This window comes from Cyprinodon tularosa, unplaced genomic scaffold (genome assembly GCF_016077235.1).
Source record: "Cyprinodon tularosa strain WSP-4 unplaced genomic scaffold, ASM1607723v1 ctg298, whole genome shotgun sequence".
NCBI lineage: Eukaryota > Metazoa > Chordata > Actinopteri > Cyprinodontiformes > Cyprinodontidae > Cyprinodon > Cyprinodon tularosa.
The window spans coordinates 1,474,659-1,494,502 of record NW_024039005.1 but is presented as its reverse complement, the minus strand read 5'-3'; the positions used below and the strand labels follow the sequence as shown (position 1 = coordinate 1,494,502).

Here is a 19,844-nt window from a genome sequence, read left to right as displayed (position 1 = left end):
AAGCTTCTAGTTAGAGTGGCTCAGGTTATCCTGAGCTATCTCTATAGTTCTGCTGCTATAGGCTTAGACTGCTGGAGGACATAGGGACCCCTTTTTCATCATTCTGCTTCATTCTATCTCTATTCTTCCACTCTGCAGAATCTGTTTGTTCAATCTCTAATGCTGCCACCAACACCTTTGTTTCTAGATGTTGGAGCTTGGCCTGTTTTCCAGTGTAGTCCTGTTTCTCTGACTGTGACTAACTGGATGTGCTCTCTTCATCCTCTGACATGGGAGCTGGCTCGGAGCTCGTCTGCCTGGCTGTGTGTTTCCTGGACGGGGCCGCCTGTGGAGCTGGTTGACAGTTGCCTTTTGTATCTATGCTTCTTTTTCTATCTCTGCTTCTGTCTCCTTGAACCCCAGTGGGCCTCAGCAGATGGCCGCTCACACTGAGCCTGGTTCTGCTGGAGGTTTCTTCCTGTTCAAAGGGAGTTTTTCCTCTCCACTGTCGCTACAAGCATGCTTAGTGTGAAGGATTGCTGAAGAGTCAATGAGTCGATGCAATCAGCTGGTTTTCCTTAGATAGAAAACTTTGAATCAATCTGACTGGATGATCTGGTGAACTGGAAAGTGACCTGAGATGACATGATGTGAATTGGAGATATAGAAATAAACTGAATTGAAATTGAATTAAACCATCACTTCGCACCTCTAACAGGTTTTTGTTTAATGATTGCTTCGTGTTTATCTTGATCCGTCGTCTCGTCAAATCTGATCAGCTTCCTGAATAAAAGCATGATTCTTCAGGGTGATGTGGAAAGTTACTGTTCCACCACATTAGGTGTAGGCCAACAAGTTCAGCTTTGGTTTCATCTGACAAGAGCATCTTGCCATACGTCTCACCCCCTCTCTCATACCCCCTTTCATGTCAGCCTACTGTCAGAAAAACAAACCACCTAGTGGCATAAAAATTCAAAACAAAAAGAAAATATGCAGTAATTTCTAAATGTTTCAAATCAGGTTGGGTCCAGATTAGCCAGCAGGGGGGTCAGGATCCAGACTGCAGTCCGCTAATCCGTAACCTCTGGTGTAGACTGACCCGAAATTGTATTTGGCTCCCATTAGTTTTCAGCCTCCCCTCGGCGCACATTGGTCCCTGCATGGCCACCCCCATGAAAATATGTTTGCACCATCACTGACAGACAGGAGTGGACAAACAGAGGGGGTGGACTCAGATTTCAACTTCCAAAAACCCACAATGCAGCACTTGAGTTGATCCTTCCTTTTTTCATCTTAACCCCAACCCCTGTACAGGGAAACAGAAGACCTCGCCTATTCAGCCAGGGCAAGAATTACCTTTAACGACCCCCCTTTCAGAGACATAGACCAGTATGGGGCATTGCAGGTGAACATAAGGAGCCAAACGACCCCCATTCCAAAGGGGGGGACCCGTTCATCCATTTCAATTTGCATTTTTTCTGAACAAAAACCAGGCTTTGTTGGGCTGCTGGATAAAACCTGGAACTAAACGCTATTTCTGACATTTTGAATGGGAAAATCTTCCTGGATGGAAGAGAAATGTCTTCAAACTTGGAAACAAAGTCCAGAGGATTGATTTTAACTCTTTTGGAACGACTCTCTGCAGCTCAAATCACTGTCTCATTACAGTGAGACTGCTAAGTCTTAAACAGTGTTTAGTTGAGCTACAGGTGCTGGTCATAAAATTAGAATATCATGAAAAAGTAGATTGATTTCAGTAATTCCATTTAAAAAGTGAAACTTGTATATTATATTCATACATTACATACAAACTCATATATTTCAGATGTTTATTTTGTTTAATTTTGATGATTACAAATGACAACAAATGAAAATCTCAAATTCATCATATCAGAAAATTAGAATATTACTGAAGACCAATAAAAACAAAGGATTTATAGAAATGTTGGCCAACTGAAAAGTATGAACATGAAAAGTATGAGCATGTACAGCACTCAGTATTTAGTTGGGCCTCCTTTGGCCTGTATTACTGCAGCAATGCGGCGTGGCATGGAGTCGATCAGTCTGTGGCACTGCTCAGGTGTTATGATAGCCCAGGTTGCTCTAATAGTGGCTTTTAGCTCTTCTGAATTGTTGGGTCTGGTGTATTGCATCTTCTTCTTCACAATACCCCATAGATTTTCTATGGGGTTAAGGTCAGGAGAGTTTGCTGGCCAATTAAGAACAGGGATACCATGGTCCTTCAACCAGGTACTGGTAGCTTTGGCACTGTGTGCAGGTGCCAAGTCCTGTTGGAAAATGAAATCTGCATCTCCAAAAAGTTGGTCAGCTGCAGGAAGCATGAAGTGCTCTAAAACTTCCTGGTATGTGGCTGCGTTGACCCTGGACCTCAGAAAACACAATGGACCAACACCAGCAGATGACATGGCACCCCAAACCATCACTGACTGTGGAAACTTTACACTGGACTTCAAGCAACGTGGATGAAGTGCCTCTCTTCTTTTCCTCCAGACTCTGGGACCTTGATTTCCAAAGGAAATGCAAAATTTACTTTCATCAGAGAACATGACTTTGGACCACTCACCAGCAGTCCAGTCCTGTTTCTCTTTAGCCCAGGCAAGACGCTTCTGACGCTGTCTGTGGTTCAAGAGTGGCTTGACACAAGGAATGCGACAGCAGAAACCCATGTCTTTCATACGTCTGTGTGTGGTGGTTCTTGAAGCACTCACTCCAGCTGCAGTCCACTCTTTGTGAATCTCCCCCACATTTTTGAAGGGGTTTTGTTTCACAATCCTCTCCAGGGTGCGGTTATCTCTCTTGCTTGTACACTTTTTTCGACCACATCTTTTCCTTCCCTTCGCCTCTCTATTAATGTGCTTGGACACTGAGCTCTGTGAACAGCCAGCCTCTTTAGCGATGACCTTTTGTGTCTTGCCCTCCTTGTGCAAGGTGTCGATGGTCGTCTTTTGGACAACTGTCAAGTCAGCAGTCTTCCCCATGATTGTGTAGCCTATAGAACTAGACTGAAAGACCATTTAAAGGCTTTTGCAGGTGGTTTGAGTTAATTAGCTGATTAGAGTGTGGCACCAGGGGCCATCAATTTTGAACCTTTTCACAATATTCTAATTTTCTGATATGATGAATTTGAGATTTTCATTTGTTGTCATTTGTAATCATCAAAATTAAACAAAATAAACATCTGAAATATATGAGTTTGTATGTAATGTATGAATATAATATACAAGTTTCACTTTTTAAATGGAATTACTGAAATCAATCTACTTTTTCATGATATTCTAATTTTATGACCAGCACCTGTATACTCTTTCAGGTTGTGTTACTTCTGAGAACAGTGATTTTTATTGAGGAGCATCAGATTCAAGGGGGCAGAATTGAGTTAACCCCTAGAACCCTACGGACCCACCGGTGGGTCCAGCTGCTACGTGACCTCGTAATTTTAACAAACCCCCAGTATTGATGTAAAAAACACATTTGGCACAGTTTGGTGACATTTTTGGATAAATGTGCCAAAATGGCCTCTCCACCTAAGAAATTTCTCACTAATACCATTCTAAAATAAATATGATTCATCTGATTGATACCAAATTTGGTATATTCTTACACAACATTTAGATTTAAAAGTCTGTACTACTTTTTTGTGCTATAAATAATATTTTGGTAGTGTTTTGCAATGTTTATTTCAAAGAAAATTTTGGCGAGGTTCAAAAAATGCAAAATATTTTGTATTTTGTCCCTAATATTTCAGGCAGGGTCAAAGCTACAATGGTGCTGACACCAGAAAACCATTCTATGACATCTTACCTTTACAGACGTACCAAAAGTTTCTTCTTAAATCTAATAGCTGTGAGGCTATAAGTGATTTACTTTTGTGTGTTTTTGTCAGGCAGAAATTTATTTATACCCCCTTAGGGTGTAAGACAGGTCACATTAATGCAGGAAGGGTCCCTTGCATGCAGTTTGTGTGTTTAAAAACGATACAAAGTGTGAAAGAAAAATGAAAGGAGGGTAAATACTTTAGCAAGGCAATGCCTATGTCATACAGACATGTTTACAGATTAAATATCTGCGCCACCTTTTGTTTGAAATGCTTTAATTCTTTAACCAATGAACACTTCGCGCCATACAGTCGGTTATTTGTACATCTCTGCAGGAATGGAAATTTACCAGAAGTAACCTATTGGATGTGATGAAACCGTTTCCTGTGCTTTACGCAAAGGAAGCGGAGCCCTTTGCGGGGGTTTAATGTGGCCTGCCTCTCAGTGTTTTACAACTTCACACAGCAGCGGCTGTTTTTATGCAAGAGATGGTCCATTAACGGGAGGAGGAGGAGGCGGGATGCATCATGACTGGCTTAGGCAGACTCTCTCCACACATGATGCTCCTCTGTGCAGGAGGTGCAGCTCTGGGGCGACTGTTTCCAAATACTCCCTCTGTCTCCATCTGCTGGAAAGAGCTGCTGGACCCGAGCAGTAACCGGGAAACGGCGAGTTCAGGTGCATAAAGGAGACACAACCCAAAAAAAAAAAAATCTGTTTATTTACCTTCGCTCCAAAGTATTTGGGTCATTAGGAGGAATTAAGGGGAAATGAGAGCTTCTGTGCTGCGTCCGTCATTCGGGTTCGCATGCACCGCTGAATTTCCTCCACACCGCAGTCAGTGAAAGCAGCAGCAGCCGGAGTCGTCGTCCCCCTCCCCTCACCCACCCCGTGAAACCATCACGGCGCCGAGGCCAGAATCGCATGGAAACATGGCCGCTATGAGGACTTTAACCGTAGCGGGGCTGTTCTTGGCGTTCTGCGCGCTGGGACTGATCGCGGTGGCGATCAGCACCGACAACTGGTACGAGACGGACGCCAGGCGACACCGGGACCGCTGCAAGAATTACTCCAACAAAAGGAACGACCCGGGCTACATCTACATCTCCAACAACAACCTTCCGCTCCGCATGCTGCCGAGGGAGAAACCTGCGGAGAGGAAGGGCGACATTCTCCTGCGAGCCAAGAGGCACTTCTTGCCTCCCGCTTCGGCCATGGAGTCGCTTTGCAGTCGGCACTTCAACTCTACCATCACCGGCCTGTGGAGGAAGTGCCACCGGGAGGGATTCGACCGAGAGATTGAGGATTTGATCTTTAAAGGTTCGGGTTTTAATTTGCTCTTTTTATTTTGGGCTCTTTGAACGGGAGGCGCTGCGCTGTGTACTTTCGCTATCCAAGGTGCTGATCCTGCGCACAGAAACGCCAAGGCCTCGACGCTGAAAAAAAGAATAATGCAACATTTTTTGGCATTTTACTTAATCACACTTAGTTACTTTAACACAGTTATTGTATGTCCTATCCTGCTAACATAAAATAATAGTGTTAAAGTAAATAAAAATGATTAAGTAAATGCCAAAAACGGTTGCATTATTTTGTGCAGGGCAGCAACTAGCCTCCTACAAGGGGTAGAGTCACAAGGCAAAAACACAAGGCTTTGTGTTTTCTTTTTTTACTCAAACACAGAAGGATGAATTGTTGTAAAAGAGGCCTGGGAATGCGGGCAGAAAGCTACGCTACAACTGTGTGTATTAATGTATAATGGATGGAAGGATGGATTGATGGATGGATGGATGGATGGGTGGGTGGTGGTGGAACGGAAAGGGGGAAGGAGGGAGTGTGGGAGGGAGGGTGTAGCAAAGAGTCTTGCGATATCCTCCCCACCTGATCTGAGTACTAATCCCAGGCATCCTCTTTCTGTTGTTTTTATCCTCAGGATTAGTACCGCGCTGCACAAGCATAAAATACTACTACTCTTCAGCAGCACTGCCCAGAAACCTGCCAATCAATCTAACTAAGACTATCAGGCAGGATGAATGGCACACACTCCGTGAGTAGACACCATATGTTATTATTTTTCTACTATTAATGTGATAAAAATGAAAGTCAAACTGGATGTGTGTTTTTTTTTCCTTATTTAGACCTGCAGAGGATGACTGCCAGCTTCATTGGCATGGCTATATCCATCATCCTGTTTGGCTGGATTATAGGCGTGCTGGGCTGCTGTCAGGAGCATGATCTGATGCAGTATGTGGCTGGACTCCTCTTCCTCATGGGAGGTAAAATAGTCTTTAAGTTAAAACAAATCCTGCATGGAATCACTGCGGAGGGGCGGTGTGGTCTCTCTGCTAATCAGAGCGGTTTGAAATGTCTCGTTAGAGGAGACTAATCGGCCGCAAGGGCTTCATTACCCGTTAAAAACAAAACGTGAGCAGATCCACCATATTGTGAGTGGCAAGTTCATATTAAAAACAAAGGCTTTAACGGATGAAAAAACCCTCACTATTAGATACATAGATAAATCTATCTATCTATCATCTAGATAGGTAGATAGCTATCGAGATGATAGATAGATAGATACTGTATGTAAAGTTTTGTAATTTTGAATAAATATACTAAATCTAGTCCATCAGCGGTAAAGCTACTATGCTTTCTCCACAGCAGTAAACATATGTCTCCTGTACAAGCGGACAGTACAGAAATGTTACCAGATTTCATACAGCTGTATGAAAAAAATGCCTTATAGGGTATCTCAACAAAATAGTAGTAATGTATTGTATGAAGCTCTAATTGATTTCAATCCTATTAACAGTCACAAGCTATACATGTGCGAATTAGTTATTTTGAATTGTTTATAAAAATGTTTTGACGTTGTCCGTTTAAAAAAAGGGCTATGAGTAAAAAGATCCTGTCCACTTTGTTTTTTTCTTATAATCATAAGTGATTTAACTATTTTAAAGGAAAAGTCTAGTCAGCAGGAATAATCAATGGATCATTATTTATACCTAAAACTAATACGTTCGTCTGGGAGCGGCCATTTTTGCCCAAATATAGTAGCCCCTCCCTCCTGCCATCTTCCAGCAGTGACGTCACGGTGCGGTTAGCCTAGCGCCATTCTCCCCGCTTTACAAGCTAAATCAATGGGAACTACTAGACACATCTGCAATCAACAACAATTATTGAAGATTTCCAGAGGACTTCACCATTGAAATTCACCAGAGCTATAGTGAAACTGACAATGCCCACGTGCATGGCAGCTGGATGCTGGAATACATCGGGTAAAAGTGAAAAGAGTTATTCCACCTTTCTGATTCCTGATCCTCCACGGACGGGTTGGTCGTTGGATCGCCAACTTGAAGAGGGAGGATTTGCCATCGAACTTCTGGCCAGAGAAAAAACCCGTAATATGTAGCCAACATTTGGAAGAAGAATGTTTTCAAGATGACTTGGATAATAGCGCGTTGTGACAAACACCAGATACAGCACTGGGACTTGATCAACAGCCGATACCGCACCGTGACAATGTCACTAACCAGTAGGTGGCAGTAGTGTTCTTTGACAAACATGGATGCCTCCAGTAAAGCACATTCACATGAAAATTACTCTGAATTAAAAACACTGATCATTTATTGAACAGGATGGAATCATTTCACATTTAAAGAACTTTCAGAAGTTTGGATTCTGAATATGAGCGACTTTTCCTTTAAAGTCTTGAAGGTTGCCTGGAGTTGACGATGAATCCTAAAAGAGCATCACATTGTGACAACAGACCGTCCCTCCATGCAGCTTGACCCTAAACCCATGCAACAGAATTGACTGTTTTTATTTAAAATTGGTTTGTAATAATGTCTAACTTGGTTTCTTCTGCCCTCCATCAGGGACCTGCTGTATAATCTCCCTCTGCACATGCGTGGCTGGGATCAACTTTGAACTGTCTCGCTATCCCCGCTACATGTTCGGTATACCAGAGGACATCAGTCATGGTTACGGCTGGTCTATGTTTTGTGCTTGGGGAGGACTGGGCCTCACATTGCTGGCAGGCTTCCTGTGCACACTGGCTCCTTCCCTCTACCCCCCACACTCCCCGGTGGGTCACAAGCCCAGACAGGAGAATGGCTGCGTGTGACAGAGCATGAGCACCCCAAACAGATGCCTGTCTCATCCTGAAACGGTACTGAGCCTTGCTCCGCACTGCAGACAGTTTCATCAAAGGTCTCTGAGAGCCACCAGACAGAGAAAAAAGCACAGTCTCTCAGAAAGACTAAATGATAAAGAAGCGACATTTGACTGAAGTTCGGTTTGTCTGGTGCTTTTTTCCGAATGAACTCTTATGTGTCATTGCTTGCTCTCAAGGAGGCGGACATGATCATTTCTTCCTATAAATTCTGCGAGATGGAGAAGAACAAAAAAAAAATAAAAAGAGAAACTGGCAGAAGTTTAATAGCACAACTTTGAAATAAACTGTATTGAAACGAAAAGTATTAATGTGCATCATCACATTTCAAAGGGCAACTGTGTATCATTATGTACCCATTCAGATCTATAAATATGTACATGTACTTTTTGAATCGTATGTATGCAGATGCATTTGTGTTTATTCAAGGCAAAATATGAGCATTAAGACAAAACTGTGTTTGAGGGAAATTTTTTTGTTTGTTCTTGAGGTCTTACCTTCACCAAGATATTTTTGGAAAAATAAAAAGGCCATGCAAAACGAATGTTTTCTGCATAAAGCATTAAACTGACATACATGCTTTTATAGATCCAGTTAGGACCAACGTGAACTCGGATGTGTGTCGGGGCAAAGCAAACAGAAAACATCTTACAAATATTTAATGCTTACATGTATAAATGTAAGGAGGCAGAAAATGACATCAGTCTTCCTAACTTTATTATAAAACCTTCAGACATTGATTAGCAGTTATAAAACATTTAGTAAAGTAATTTTAAGCCGAGGTAAATGAAATATCCTTTTAAAGATGCAATAGAATAAATATTTTGAAAATTCAAGAAGTTGTCAATGCACTTTGGGGATTTAGGTTTTTTCCCCCTAATTTCCTTCATTAGAATCTCTTCTTCATTTTTAAAGGCTGAAATGTCTCCTTTCACAGTGGAAAAAAACAAAACATGATGTAGATGATCTGCTCTACTTTATATTCAGCAAAGAAAATGTACTGACATTTTATGACTACAATGTATCTTTAAGCATTATGAGGCTTAAACACAGTAGTGAAATACTAAAATAAGATCAGTAACTTCACAACATTTGGGAACTGATGGAAGAACCATATATTTTCCTCTGTCTACCTATAGAGGGCGCCTCAAGTCTTTATTTTTCCCTTCTTGGAAAAGAAAAAAAGAAAAAAACAAATAAATTAAACAGAGGTTTATAAAATGTGAATATTACTAAAAATGAGGACTAATTAATTGCAATTTGTCTCATTTTAGACACCTTCCTTCCTTCCTTCCTTCCTAACACAAAGCATATCAATTGTTTGGGAACTTGTTTTTATTTTAATGCTTTTGCTTAAGTTTTATTTTGTCCATTGTCATCCTGCTTATTTATTTCTGTGCTCTGTTCCCCAAGTCTTAGCCTTTATTATCTTAGGTTATTATTTGTCCTTTTCTCTTAATAAGGGATTTTTATTCAGTTCTTAATTAGTCTCTTTCCCATGGCTCTTTCTCCCTGTTTCTCTTCTGGCTTAGCTGCTCTATATTGTCTGTAGATTTTCTCACTGTCATCCTATTTTATTTTCCAATCCTCCCTCAGCATATAAGTACTTGGTTAATCATTGTGCTCCATTTATCCACTCATTACAGTATCTTATGTCATGCCTGCAAGTCTTCCATGATGCCCCTGGCTGTTGATTTATCCCTGCTTCATTTCCTGATCTTTATGTATTTAAGTATAAGTTTATTCATCATAAATCTGAGTTCCTGCATGTGCCTTGGTCCATCACCCAAACCAATAACTTTGACAAATCCTCCATGAAGAACCTGTTTTTAGGTCAAGCAATCGTTGCATTTTCCTCATCACAGTAGTCGTTCTGCTGTGAGGACAGCATGAATACCAACACAGACCTTTCTAACAGAAACAAATGCTCTATTGCAGGCGTTTTGCTGAAGGCAGAACTGAGGGGGTCTAAAGTTTTCACAGGTCAGCTTGGTTCTACATTCCTGACCTTTCTTTGTTTGGCCTTAAAATGTGTTTGAGAGGAAAACAGTCTGCAGTCTTCAAACACGCTCTGTTATTTAGTGCCTCTAAACAGAAATGACTAAATCTTCAGAGGATATATATTGTTCAATGGCTGGAGTTTCTTTTTAGAATCAAAAAAGAACAATAAATTGCTTTGACCCAGTCTGCCTTTTTCTAAACAGTGTGGAAAATATAAATGTTTTTTTTTTTTTTTCAGTCGAATCTTCTGTGCAGCGCCTCTGGAAATTAAGTGCAGCGCAAACATATATGGTTTCTGTGCACACAAGGCTTCTGCAGTACTTTTTTTTGTTTTTTTTTTCACGATCCTGTTCTACCATGTTCTGAGCCACAGAGAGCTGTTTTAAAAAATGGGGGTCCCTCAGGGGAAACTGGACTGCGAGGAAAACCAGACAGAGGAAATCACACCCAGTTGCACCCGTGGCAGCCCATATGGCCTCCTTCAAATCTGCAGAAACCTTGTCTGTTAAAGAGCGGCCGCACGCTTTTGACAGCTGGTTTTTGTTTTTTTGTGCAGATACTGGGTGGGATGAGTGAATTTTATACCGTAATTAAACTATTCACAGTTACAATACGCTTTAAAAATATATAAAAACAGAGAGACAGCAGACAAAACCAGGCTATAAACTTGTTTTTTTCCCCCCCCAGGAGTCAAAAAATATTCCTATTTGAAAAGCATGTCTGATTTTTGGTTAAGATTGAACGAACATCACCAGCATTTTAATTAAGACAAAGCAAACAGCATTTTTTTTATATGTAAATGTAAAGGAAACTGAACTTATGTGGTTCAGAGTTCAGAGGTTAACATTTCCCGCAAAACATGAACTCTGTGTGACAGACAGAAAAGTAGATAATAGACGCGCTGAAGGCTTCGGAGAAAGATATTTCAAACTCCAGCCGATGACTTCCAGATGGTTCACAGGAGGAAGTGACAGACTTCAGAGGCCTATTAACCAGGTCCAATTCAAAAGGGACGGGCAAGTCTGCCACCAAGAATAACTGTAATGTCATAATGGTGTGAACAGAAAGCAAGAAGAGGGTTTATGCTAAACTCACAGTTCAAAGGACGACGGAGATTTACAGCAGAATGCCTCAGGGCAAAGGGAAGGAAGGAAAAAATAAGCATGGCATGCAGACTATAACACAGTTAGATGCAGAGTTTCACAAGGACCCAGATGACCAGAAACCCACACACTGCTTTGCACATCAGGGGTATAGAATTAGAATGTCACACTGGAAAAACTATCTAGAAATAAGTAAAGATTTCTCAAATTAAGTGTATTTACCCTTAATTTGAGTAGATAAATGAGATGATTTGCCAATGGAATGAGTATTTTTACTCTTAAAATAAGATATTTAGATAAAATGCATTTGAAATAAGACAATGCAATGGTTTTCTTATGTTAAATGTAAATTTTCTTGTTCCATTGGCAACATGTCTCTTACCTCCTCAATTCAAGAACAAATGCACTTATTTTAAGAAATAATGACTTTGGTTTTTTTTTTCCAGTGCGCTGAGAGTATGATCAAAATAATAGACTCAGAGTCCTGATACACTGCAAAAAATGGAAATCTAAAAAAGTCATTTTTGCTCAAATTAAGTGCATTTTTTCTTGAATTCGGGAGGTAAGTGAGACACTGCCAATGGAACAAGACAATTTACACTTAAAATAAGAAAAAACAATTGCTTTGTCTTATTTCAAGTGTATATTATCTAATTATCTTATTTTAGGAGTAAAAATACTCATTCCATTGGCAGATCATCTGATTTGCCTGCTCAAACTAAGGGTAAATACACTTAATTTAAGACATTTTTTACTTATTTCTAGATGTTTTTTGCAGTGTAGCAGTTTACTACAACCAATAGTTATTTACACACTGGAAAAAAGAAATTTGTTCTTAAAAGAAGTGCATTAGCTCTTGAATTGGGGTGGTAAGTGTGAAACTTTGCCAATGGAACAGGAAAATTTACATGTAAAATAAGAAAAAAAACAACAATTGCATTGTCTTATTTCAAGCACATATTATCTAATTATATTACTTTAAGAATAGAAATATTCATTCCACTGGCAAATCATATTTATCTATTCAAATCAATAAATACACCTTATTTAAGAAATTTTGACTTATTTTAAGATCATTTTTTGCAGTGAACATTTCTGGGACAGAAATGAGCCACACCTCAGTATCTCTTATACAAATATACAATAATTTTAAACAGACTTCAAATTTTCCTTTAAATAACACAGAAGAATCCCGTGTACATCCGGTTTGGTTGAGGTTTTGAGGGGCCCAAACGCAGAGGTGAGGAGGCAGAGTAGAGTTTTTGTAGATTTAATTAATAAACTGAGGCAAAAAAAACAAAAACCAAAGTACACAATACATGGAACAAAAAACCAGACAACTTCAGGGGAAAACTCACATAGGGAGCCAGGAAAAGACGAGGAACCAGCACTGAAGAACTGCAGAGGGAGAGTATACGTATATAGTAGGCTGAACAAAGACAGGACTAATGAGCTGATTGGGAGCAGGTGTGAACAGAGGAGTCTAGAAGGCGCTAGGGAAAAAAGGAGACCAACACAAGAGGGCAATCAAGAAATACCAAATAACTCAAATATATCCAGAAAACACCACAAAATAGGAATTAAACCAATAAAACTAGAATAAAAAGAAAAACATGAATCAAAGTGAAACTGAAAAAACTAAAATAAAACTTCTTAACAGAACCAAGACTGTGACACTATGCTTGATTCGCAATGAAGCAGTGGCGGCCGGCCCATAGGGGGCGCTGGGGCACCGCCCTCCCTGATAAGAAGAAACATAAAATATATTTGTGGAAATTAACTCATAAATGTCAGTTTTACTCTCTAGAGTGTGTACCTATAAGCAAAACAAATTATATAAACTACATTTCCCTATCTACTGTCATTCATTTGTGGATTTCCACACACAGACTCCCACCGTCTCTGTCTTGGGGCTCTGATTAGACAGCCCCACATGTGCAGAGAATCTGTCAATCATGTACTATTGCTAGGTGAATTTAATAATTTAATGGCCAATCAGCGTCTCAGAACTTTATGGTCTTGGGGCTCTGAAAATACTGCGCTTTAACAGGCTTCTGCACCCAATGCGCAGGTGCAGACAATTAGAGGGACGATGGCGAACGTAACGAACGAGATGCAGCTTCCACCAAATTCGGTGAGATCCTTATTTATCTACCCGTTTGCCAGAAGAACATCCCTGTTGTAGGGTATGAAAATTTCATGTCATGGTTATTGTGACCAAAATCATCACTGTTACTGTTATTATATAGTAAATTAAATGATTACTGTTAAATTGTATTTATTGTCCAATTGTTTATTTGAATTCTTATTCTGGATTAGTTGGAGACATACACTAGGCTATATCAGCCCCACCAAAAATATTTTTCGCCAGCCGCCACTGCAATGAAGGAGAAAAAAAAATCCTTCAGGAGTCTCTTACTCAAAAAAGTAAATCACTTTCAAAGTATCCTATAAAAAAAAAACAAAAAAAAAAACTCTCAGTTGTTTTTAAAAGTAAAAATGGAAGCCGGTCAGCAAAAAACAAACAAACAAAAAAAAAAAACGTAGAGCTCTTATATTAATGTTGTGTGTGTTTGCCTGCAGAATGAAAATTTCAGGACGTCCTCATTGTCTCTCTCTCTCTTTCTCTCTGTGTCTCTCGTCCAAATCGACCGTAGCATCAACAGTGAAACGTCACAGAAGTAAACTGGAGGAGCACAGATGCAACGTGCTGCTTTGAAGTCCTGCATACTTCTCACAACCTGCGAATTTCCACAGAAGGGATAAAAAAAACAACAACTTACTAACTCAAGCTGCTGCTACTTGTTCAAAGTGTAACGCACCCCGAATGCACAAAAAACATCTTTAGTTACCTCTGGGTTACAATAGGAGCTTTTATTTTTCATAACTTAATTATAAAATACCACACTTGTTCATAGATACATTCATTACACACAAAATAACGTAGTTTTTTAAGTATTTGGTTTTGATAATTGAGATAATTATGGCTTAGAACTCATTAAAATCCAAAATTCATTTTCTTAGAATTTTAGTAAATAAGGAAAAAAAAACAAGGAAAAATATTTTTGGTGCATACATGTTGTTTTCCTAAACACAATAACAGGAAAAACTGCTGAGTTGACAGTTGTTCAGAAGAAAGTCACTGACAGCCCTCATAAGGAGGGTAAAACCACAAAAGAAGCTGGAAGGTTTGGTGGAATGATAAATTATGGCGGAAAAATGCACAAAAGCCACTGTGAGAACTGCAGCATTTACAGAGTTATGATGGAAAGCTCATTTAAGAGTTTGGGGGAGATTCATAAGATGTAGCTGATATCAGAGCTGCAATATTTAGAGATCTTACACCAGCTGGTTTCACCAGGGGAGGAAAAGCTGCATTATTGTTCAGTTTTCCAATGCTTTGTTTTTATCTGAAGTCTTTTTTTTTTCATCTTAATTTGGTCATCAAGTCTAAAGTAATTTAGGGTTAGCTATTCATGTTTCGCTATAGAAACAAGCTTTATGGAAATGCTGATTTCATGTTGGCGCATACATCACCACAGGAGCCAATATCTGCCTTAACGACCACGGTATCACTGCGTCAGATTGGTAAACAGACCCCAGGGAGGAAGATGAGAGAGTTAATAATGCAGAAGAGGTGAAAACTGATCAACCTGAGCTTCCTTACTCAGCTGAGTCGCCTCCATGGTAGCGGAGCAACAGCTCCAATGTCTGTATACTGTACATTACAAAGGTTAGACATGTCTGTGTAATTTTTTTTTCTCAATTATGACTCTGTGTGTGCAGTTAGCTTTAATAATCAACATTAAAGGAGAAGATCGGTCAGCAAGGAATAATAAATGGATCATTATTTATACCTAAAACTTATACGGTCGCATAGATTTAATTAATTTAGTGTTAATCAGTAAAAATCACTGAGTCTGGGAGCGGCTATTTCTGTCCACACATGAAAAAAATCTAAATCTAGATAAGTAATTTTTTCTTAAAGTAAGTGCATTTATTCTTGGATTGAGGAGGTAAAAGAGACATTCTGCCAATGGAACACGACAATTTACATTTAAAATAATAAAAAAAGCAATTGCATTGTCTTATTTCAAGTGCATATAATCTAATTATCTTATTTTAAGAGTAAAAAACACTCATTCCATTGGCAAACAAACTCATTTTTCTGCTCAAATTAAGGGTAAATACACTTAATTTAAGATATTTTTACTTATTTCTAGATGGTTTTTCCAGTGCAAATCTAGTAACCCCTCCCTCCTGCCATCTTCCAGCAGTGACGTCACGGTGCGGTAAGCCTAGCGCCATTCTCCCCGCTTTCCAAGCTAAATCAATGGGAACTACTAGACACATCTGCAATCAACAACAATTATTGAAGATTTCCAGAGGACTTCACCATTGAAATTCACCAAAGCTATAGTGAAACTGACAATGCCCACGTGCATGGCAGCTGGATCAGTGTATTCTCATTATGAGTTCGTATGAAATCGTACGAAAAGTTATTTACCGTAATTTTGTACGTTTTGGACGTTTTTTTCGTCGTATGCGCATCTAACGCACCATTTAAGAACATAGAATGTAAATTACAATTAGCCCTAACCCTGACCCTAAGATATAAAACAGCAAGCAACGTAGTTAGAGACATGAATAAGTGATTATTGCAATGTTTTTCCCAGTTTTACGTCCGTCCGCGGATCTGCTTTTTTTTTCTGTTTGCCAGCGCATGCGCACTGATGTGGTTTTTTGAGGAAAAATGTCCAAAACATACGAAATAGTGTGCATAACTTTTCGTACAATTTCATACGAACTGATAATGAGAATATGTTGGCTGGATGTTGGAATACATCGGGTAAAAGTGAAAAAAAGAGTTATTCCACCTTTCTGATTCCTGATCCTCCACGGACGGGTTGGTCGTTGGATCGCCAACTTGAAGAGGGAGGATTTGCCATCGAACTTCTGGCCAGAGAAAAAACCCGTAATATGTAGCCAACATTTGGAAGAAGAATGTTTTCAAGATGACTTGGATAATAGCGCGTTGTGACAAACACCAGATACAGCACTGGGACTTGATCAACAGCCGATACCGCACCGTGACAATGTCACTAACCAGTAGGTGGCAGTAGTGTTCTTTGACAAACATGGATGCCTCCAGTAAAGCACATTCACATGAAAATTACTCTGAATTAAAAACAATTATTTATTTATATTTAAAGTACTTTCAGAAGTCTGAATTCTGAATAGGCCTACATACTTTTCCTTTAACAAATGAAAAAAAACTCAATATTTCTGTAAAATTTGGAAGTTTTTGTTGGTGTTTCCATTTATTTTGAAGTACCTCATACAGCTGATGCTCTTATTAACAACTCCTGTGTACATTTAGGTCCTCTTGGGGCCCCCAGTTCAGTGGAGGGTTGAAAGAGAAACTTATTATCCTTTGGTCGGGGACTCAACTGGGAAGTTCATATTAATTCAATATAGTCAGTCTCACAATGATACAGATTAACATCTTTGCACTATATTTAATCACCCTGACTGAATAAACCCCCCCTGCATGAGTGGCACAGCCATAATTTATTCTCTCTTTGCTTCCCCCCCCCCCCTGACTTACAGGAATGTGCTGATATTTTAGTTACAGCTCCCTGCATAGCTCAGAGGAACGGGAAGAACCAAAAGGTCAGGGTGAAATACTTCAGAGGCATATTCATAAACCACAATACATTTTCCAGTTGTTTGATGAACCTGATGCTCTTTTTATATTACGCACTTACAAACCAATGCGTTCATAAGCCCACATTGAGGAACTCAGTCTTCAGGCGGCTCAGCCTGGTGCCATGGCTGCGGATGATGAGGGACAGCAGCTCATGTCTGTCTTTAAGTCCCTGAGAGATGTCCATGGTTTCCCTCAGCGCGCCTTTGATGTCGCTCACTTGCTTCACCGCGTAGCCGTTCAGCTGCTCTTCCTCCTTCAGCTCAGTCTCCTGGCTTTGCTTAAACTTCCCCTCCAGCTCCACCAGGGATCTGTCCACGCTGGAGAAGGCCTCCCCGATCTGGGAGATCTCCTTTTGAAGGAGCTTCCCGTAGCTGTCCTCTCCATCCAGGTCGTGCGCCACGGCGCGGCCGATGCCCTCCAGCAGCCGCGCCGCGTCCTCCGCCTGCAGCTTGGTGATGATGAAGTCGTCGCGCACCGCAGCGTCGCTCCGCTCCGCTGCAGCGGAGCACGGAACTACATCGGAGAACTTGAAGAGCATCTGGCACTGCTCCGGGTCCACATTCTCCTCATAATCTCCGTCCGGGACGAAGAAGTGGTGAAAAGTGCCGTTTGAGATCTCAGGCTGCAGGGGCCCATCGTAGACCGCGGAGGTCGAGGGCCAAGATGTGAGCAGAATGAGGAGCAGCGGGACTGGATCCATCCTGCACCACTTCTCCCTCTCTAGCAGGCTGCATCTGGACTGGCAGCCGGATGCGGAGCCCAGTTTTCATCCTGACTCATGTTACAGTCAGTCCCACTAAACTTACAAGGAACAGACGGCCTCTTTCAGCGAGAGGGGCCCTCCTGGCCCCTTATTCACACACACACATTTTCACTGCGAATTTATGCTTCTGTCTCATTACTGTGTTATTAGAACAGAAACTGCTTCCATATTCATTTATTACTTTCTAGACAGTTTTTGAAACACATCAACATATGGGAACCTATGCTTCCTTCACACCAATGTCTTTAAAGTCGTAGGAAAGTCATATTTAAACGTCAAATCATTCTGGCTTAAACATACGGTGGTCCTGAAGCGCAAACTGCATCTACTAATCTGAAAGCGCAACTACATTAAGAAAATCGCAACTACATTAAGGAAATCGCAACTACATAAAGCAAAGTGCAACTACATTAAGGAAATCCCAACTACATAAAGCAAAGCGCAACTACATTAAGGAAATCGCAACTACATTAAGGAAATCGCTACTACATAAAGCAAAGCGCAACTACATTAAGGAAATCGCAACTACATAAAGCAAAGCGCAACTACATTAAGGAAATCGCAACTACATTAAGGAAATCGCTACTACATAAAGCAAAGCGCAACTACATTGAGGAAATCGCAACTACATAAAGCAAAGCGCAACTACATTAAGGAAATCGCAACTACATAAAGCAAAGTGCAACTATATTAAGGAAATCTCAACTACATAAAGCAAAGCGCAACTACATTAACGAAATCGCAACTACATTAAGGAAATCGCAACTACATAAAGCAAAGCGCAACTACATTAAGGAAATTGCAACTACATAAAGCAAAGCGCAACTACATTAAGGAAATCGCAACTACATTAAGGAAATCGCAACTACATAAAGCAAAGTGCAACTACATTAAGGAAAACAAAACTACATAAAGCAAAGTGCAACTACATTAAGAAAATCGCAACTACATTAAGGAAATTGCAACTACATAAAGCAAAGCGCAACTACATTAAGGAAATCGCAACTACATAAAGCATAGCGCAACTACATTAAGGAAATCGCAACTACATAAAGCAAAGTGCAACTAGATTAAGGAAAACAAAACTACATAAAGCAAAGCGCAACTACATTAAGGAAATCGCAACTACATAAAGCAAAGCGCAACTACATTAAGAAAATCGCAACTACATTAAGGAAATCGCAACTACATAAAGCAAAGTGCAACTACATTAAGGAAATCCCAACTACATAAAGCAAAGCGCAACTACATTAAGAAAATCGCAACTACATTAAGGAAATCGCAACTACATAAAGCAAAGTGCAACTACATTAAGGAAATCCCAACTACATAAAGCAAAGCGCAACTACATTAAGGAAATCGCAACTACATTAAGGAAATCGCTACTACATAAAGCAAAGCGCAACTACATTAAGGAAATCGCAACCACATTAAGGAAATCGCTACTACATAAAGCAAAGCGCAACTACATTGAGGAAATCGCAACTACATAAAGCAAAGCGCAACTACATTAAGGAAATCGCAACTACATAAAGCAAAGTGGAACTATATTAAGGAAATCTCAACTACATTAAGCAAAGCGCAACTACATTAAGGAAATCGCAACTACATTAAGGAAATCGCAACTACATAAAGCAAAGCGCAACTACATTAAGGAAATTGCAACTACATAAAGCAAAGCGCAACTACATTAAGGAAATCGCAACTACATTAAGGAAATCGCAACTACATAAAGCAAAGTGCAACTACATTAAGGAAAACAAAACTACATAAAGCAAAGTGCAACTACATTAAGAAAATCGCAACTACATTAAGGAAATTGCAACTACATAAAGCAAAGCGCAACTACATTAAGGAAATCGCAACTACATAAAGCATAGCGCAACTACATTAAGGAAATCGCAACTACATAAAGCAAAGTGCAACTAGATTAAGGAAAACAAAACTACATAAAGCAAAGCGCAACTACATTAAGGAAATCGCAACTACATAAAGCAAAGCGCAACTACATTAAGAAAATCGCAACTACATTAAGGAAATCGCAACTACATAAAGCAAAGTGCAACTACATTAAGGAAATCCCAACTACATAAAGCAAAGCGCAACTACATTAAGAAAATCGCAACTACATTAAGGAAATCGCAACTACATAAAGCAAAGTGCAACTACATTAAGGAAATCCCAACTACATAAAGCAAAGCGCAACTACATTAAGGAAATCGCAACTACATTAAGGAAATCGCTACTACATAAAGCAAAGCGCAACTACATTAAGGAAATC

General features: G+C 40.0%; 2 protein-coding genes across 2 annotated transcripts; one reads left to right on the top strand and one right to left on the bottom strand.

Annotated features, from left to right (window-relative positions):
• The first annotated feature begins 4,218 nt into the window (after window positions 1-4,218).
• tmem276a (transmembrane protein 276a) lies at window positions 4,219-8,828 on the top strand. The gene is made up of 4 exons (XM_038291303.1): window positions 4,219-5,135; window positions 5,749-5,862; window positions 5,954-6,091; window positions 7,691-8,828. Exons 1-4 carry the CDS (start codon window positions 4,748-4,750, stop codon window positions 7,936-7,938), a joined length of 888 nt encoding a protein of 295 aa, XP_038147231.1. The 5' UTR covers window positions 4,219-4,747; the 3' UTR covers window positions 7,939-8,828.
• Window positions 8,829-16,377: 7,549 nt separating this feature from the next.
• On the bottom strand, window positions 16,378-17,562 carry fibina (fin bud initiation factor a). Its single transcript, XM_038291279.1, has one exon. It carries the CDS (start codon window positions 17,498-17,500, stop codon window positions 16,871-16,873), a length of 630 nt encoding a protein of 209 aa, XP_038147207.1. The 5' UTR covers window positions 17,501-17,562; the 3' UTR covers window positions 16,378-16,870.
• Between the last annotated feature and the right edge of the window lie 2,282 nt (window positions 17,563-19,844).

What these genes read in the sequence shown, in the direction of transcription:
- tmem276a (XM_038291303.1), top strand. Translation starts at nt 4,748, where the DNA reads ATGGCCGCTATGAGGACTTTAACCGTAGCGGGGCTGTTCTTGGCGTTC. An exon ending in TGAGGATTTGATCTTTAAAG is followed by an intron (nt 5,136 to 5,748) that starts GTTCGGGTTTTA and finishes TTTTATCCTCAG; the next exon opens with GATTAGTACCGCGCTGCACA. An exon ending in GGATGAATGGCACACACTCC is followed by an intron (nt 5,863 to 5,953) that starts GTGAGTAGACAC and finishes TTCCTTATTTAG; the next exon opens with ACCTGCAGAGGATGACTGCC.
- fibina (XM_038291279.1), bottom strand. Translation starts at nt 17,500, where the DNA reads ATGGATCCAGTCCCGCTGCTCCTCATTCTGCTCACATCTTGGCCCTCG.